The sequence below is a fragment of the Synchiropus splendidus genome, chromosome 18, assembly GCF_027744825.2.
Source record: "Synchiropus splendidus isolate RoL2022-P1 chromosome 18, RoL_Sspl_1.0, whole genome shotgun sequence".
In the NCBI taxonomy this organism is placed as follows: domain Eukaryota; kingdom Metazoa; phylum Chordata; class Actinopteri; order Syngnathiformes; family Callionymidae; genus Synchiropus; species Synchiropus splendidus.
The window spans coordinates 14,923,757-14,927,428 of record NC_071351.1 but is presented as its reverse complement, the minus strand read 5'-3'; the positions used below and the strand labels follow the sequence as shown (position 1 = coordinate 14,927,428).

The 3,672-nt window shown below is 47.1% G+C and overlaps 1 protein-coding gene across 1 annotated transcript; it reads right to left on the bottom strand.

The window, feature by feature from the left end:
• Positions 1–213: 213 nt before the first annotated feature.
• On the bottom strand, positions 214–3,244 carry mafba (v-maf avian musculoaponeurotic fibrosarcoma oncogene homolog Ba). Its single transcript, XM_053849208.1, has one exon. The coding sequence runs from the start codon at positions 2,844–2,846 to the stop codon at positions 1,668–1,670; it is 1,179 nt and encodes a 392-aa protein (XP_053705183.1). The 5' UTR covers positions 2,847–3,244; the 3' UTR covers positions 214–1,667.
• Positions 3,245–3,672: the final 428 nt, after the last annotated feature.

Genomic DNA, 3,672 nt, shown 5'->3' with positions numbered 1-3,672 from the left:
TATATTAAAGGATAGCGTTATTACTATACATTTGTTTTAGCAGGTGTACGAAAGTCGTCAAATGAAGTTTGCGCTGCGACTAACGGGACTATTATATTTAAAAGGACGCTGGAAATATTAACTTTTTTGTGAGGAGTGAAACTGAAATCTGCGCCACCAACATTTTAAACTATGTTACTAACTTTTAAAAACAACCTTCACAACAAAATAAACGGGAAAATACCAGTGCCATTTCAATGACTTTAATAAGCAAAATAGGAAACCATTTTTTCCAAAAAACAACAAAAAATAAAGACATAACAGAAACCAGCCTGAATGGGACAGTTCAAATTTAAATGTCCGACTTATTCATTTATATAAACAGGATTTGAAAATTAGTCCCCGTCATGGTGAAAACAAAACAACAACCCGCTGCTGCAGTTTCAGTTGAACTTCAACACAGTTGAATCAACAAACCAAAAGATTGTTAAAATGCGTTTTTTTTTTCTTTCGACAATAGTTATTTCTCAAATGCAAGCACCATGCTTATTCGATATGATCTGACAGATTGTTAATTTAAATCGTTTAAAAATAAAGACTTTATGCATCTGGCCAGCAGAACCAGAACCATCAACCTCAGAATATAGAATAATAATAACAATAATAATAACAAGGAAAAAAAACATACAGGTGGTTTTCATTTTGAGAAGTTGCACGAAACCTGAATCCCCTTTTTTACTGACCGGCAGGAAAAAAATAGGAAAAACATTAATAAAACTTTCTCTAAAATATGAACTCTACAGAAATAACCCGCTGATAAGTTCTGAAAATATTCATCTCACATTACTTGATGTGTTACAGGTGGTTGCCGAATGAATAAAGCAATGATTGTTTTTAGAGATTAACAAAAGTTGGCGTGATTATTAACCTTTTCAGTGTTACACAAATATAACATCGTACATGTATTCCTGTAGGGAGGTCTGCACAAAACCCAAAATGAAAACAGAATCTTAAAAAAGTGCACCGACACACACACGCACGTTGTGTTTAATGCACTTTTTCTCTGAAGTTAATGATAAAAGAAGAATCATGAAAACATCAACACAAAGACAGAAAGAAGTTCAAACCAGCCTCTTCAAATCTTATTGTGCAGTTTTTGCGGTTGCATAATATTTACAAGCCCTCCCCAAAAACAAAACAAAACAAAAAAAAAAAAATCCCAACACCCTTCTGATACTGCACCGGCAGCTCTCTACAATCCCTCCCCCAAAACACTGTGGAGAAGCTCAGATCAACAACATGCTCTTAATATACACCAGAAGATGAAGTACAAAATAGAAATTATTACCGTACATGTCCAGCATGCAGGATTAATATTTAATGCAGATTTTTGTTTGTTTGTTTGTTTGTTTCAATATATATTTGAATAAGCAGGCAATAAATCAATGAGATGTTGCATAAACCCCCCGCCCCACTCTCACTCATGACAAGTTTGCATATTGAGTATTGTTCTCCGGGCCCACTATGACCAGATAGTTGAAGAAAAAAGTTCCTTTGAGTAGAAGAAAAAAAGTCTCTACAAGCAACTAAAGTCTACAAAGATGCTGCGCCGTGGGTCGTGGATGGTTACACATGAGAGGTTTTAACATGGAGAGTCACGCAGGAGTCATTTAGGAGGAAAGGCGGACTCACATGAAGAACTCTGGAGATGAGGGGTTGTCGCTGGTGGAGCCAGCCTCGCGGAACCCGCCGCTGACCCCTGACCCCGCCAGCTTCTCGCACTTGAGTTTGTAGGCATCTCTCTCTCTGGCCAGCCGGCTGATCTCCGCCTTCAGCTGTTCCACCTGGTTCATCAGCTGCGTCTTCTCGTTCTCCAGCACATGCTTCTGCTGCACGCGCTTGAACCGGCAGGACTGCGCGTAGCCCCGGTTCTTCAGGGTCCGCCTCTTTTGTTTCAGGCGGATCACCTCGTCCTTGGTGAAGCCCCTCAGGTGTCTGTTGAGCTCCCGCACCGACATGGACACCAGCTGATCGTCGGAGAAGCGATCCTCCACGTTGAGGCCGCCCCCGGAGCCGTGGTGCGCGCCGGACTGACTCAGGTGGTGGTGATGGTGATGGTGGCGGTGGTGGTGCAGCGGCTGGTGCGCCTCTGGCGACACCGGGGACGGGCTGTCTGGGTCCTGGCTGTGGTGATGGTGGTGCTGACTGTGGTGCTGACCGGGGTGCAGCTCGTCGTGGTGTGGGATGCCCCCTGCGTACTGGTGATGGTGCTGCTGGCCGTGGTGGTTGTGGTGGTGATGTGGACCTCTGTATCCCTCGAACGCACCCTGCTGCTGCAGCTGCTGTTGCACGTGTGGAGGTGGCGGGTGGCCGTGACTTGTGGCACCGATCAAGGCCTCCACCGCGTCCTCGGGGGTCAGACTGAGCGTCTGTGGGTCAATCTGCTGATGATAGCCGCTGGTGGGCATCCAGTACAACTCCTCGAGGTGGTTCTTCTGCTCGGTGGGGCTGAAGCTGGGCGAGGAGGGGACCGAGCTGCAGGGAGTGCTGATCGGAGTGGACGACACTGAACCCTGCGCTTGGAGGCGGTTACACTGGCGTACCCCGTTGCGCTCTAACCCAGCCAGGCCTTCCTTCTTCACGTCGAACTTCATCAGGTCAAAGTCATTGACATACTCCAGGGCAAGGGGACTGCTGGGCAGCTCGGGACCCATGCTCAGCTCCGCGCTCATGCTGCCGTCGCGACTCTTCTGCAGAAATGTGAGGGCAAGCGTCGCAAAAGCAGACTTGTTAACTTCTCTGTGCTCTTGTTTCATGCAATGGATCTTTGGGCTGCGCCACCGCTGAGCACTGACTTGCTGTAGCATGAAACACCGTGTGATTGGTGGAGCAAAAATGAAGAGAAAAAAAGTGGAAAAGTTTTGCGCTTAGTGCTCTGCTGCGGTTTGCGTCATGAAGTCTGCCAGGAGTCAGAGCGTTCAGTGCAGAAGTGCAATCTCAGTCCCTTCAGTGTATACACACACTCAAAAAGAAAAAGAAACGATCGGCGTAAATAATAATAAAAAAAATATGAACAGAAATACCAGGTTCGGTCGCTGAGACGGGCGCCAGTCCACGTCGAAGCTTAAGTCCTTGTTTTTCTCCAGGAAAAAAAAGAAGTCGAAGATGGTAAATGGCGTCTGAATTTTCGCTGAGAAGCAGCTTTTCCAGCTCTGCACCGCAGAGATTTCAAGGCTCGCCTCTCCGGCTCTCTCCCACTCTGATATCCAGCAGACTGCGCTGAAGCCAGCCGCTCTTTATCCTTATAGCGTGACGTGACGTGGCCCGGAGAGGCTGGATCCTCTGCGCGTCACGCTCCAATGGGAGCGAGAGTCTGCGCTCGCACTGAGGAGGAGGCGGGGGGAGCCGTGTCCGGTCCTGACAGCCACAGTCAGCTGACCGAGAGTCCTAAAAGCAAACAGAGGGGGGAGAAATGCCTTCACTTCGCGGGCGCTTTCCACGAATGTGTCCGCTTGCTTTGAACCACCGGTGTTCAATGCGAAGCATTACGCACAATTAATCCATGTATTAGAACAGATTCCAGGGTTTTCAGTAACGCTCCCACAGAGGTCTCCTCACTTGGGAAAAGATCATTAAGCGCACAGAACCTGGCCCACAAGGAACGTCTTTGGATCACATCCAAAACAATTCATA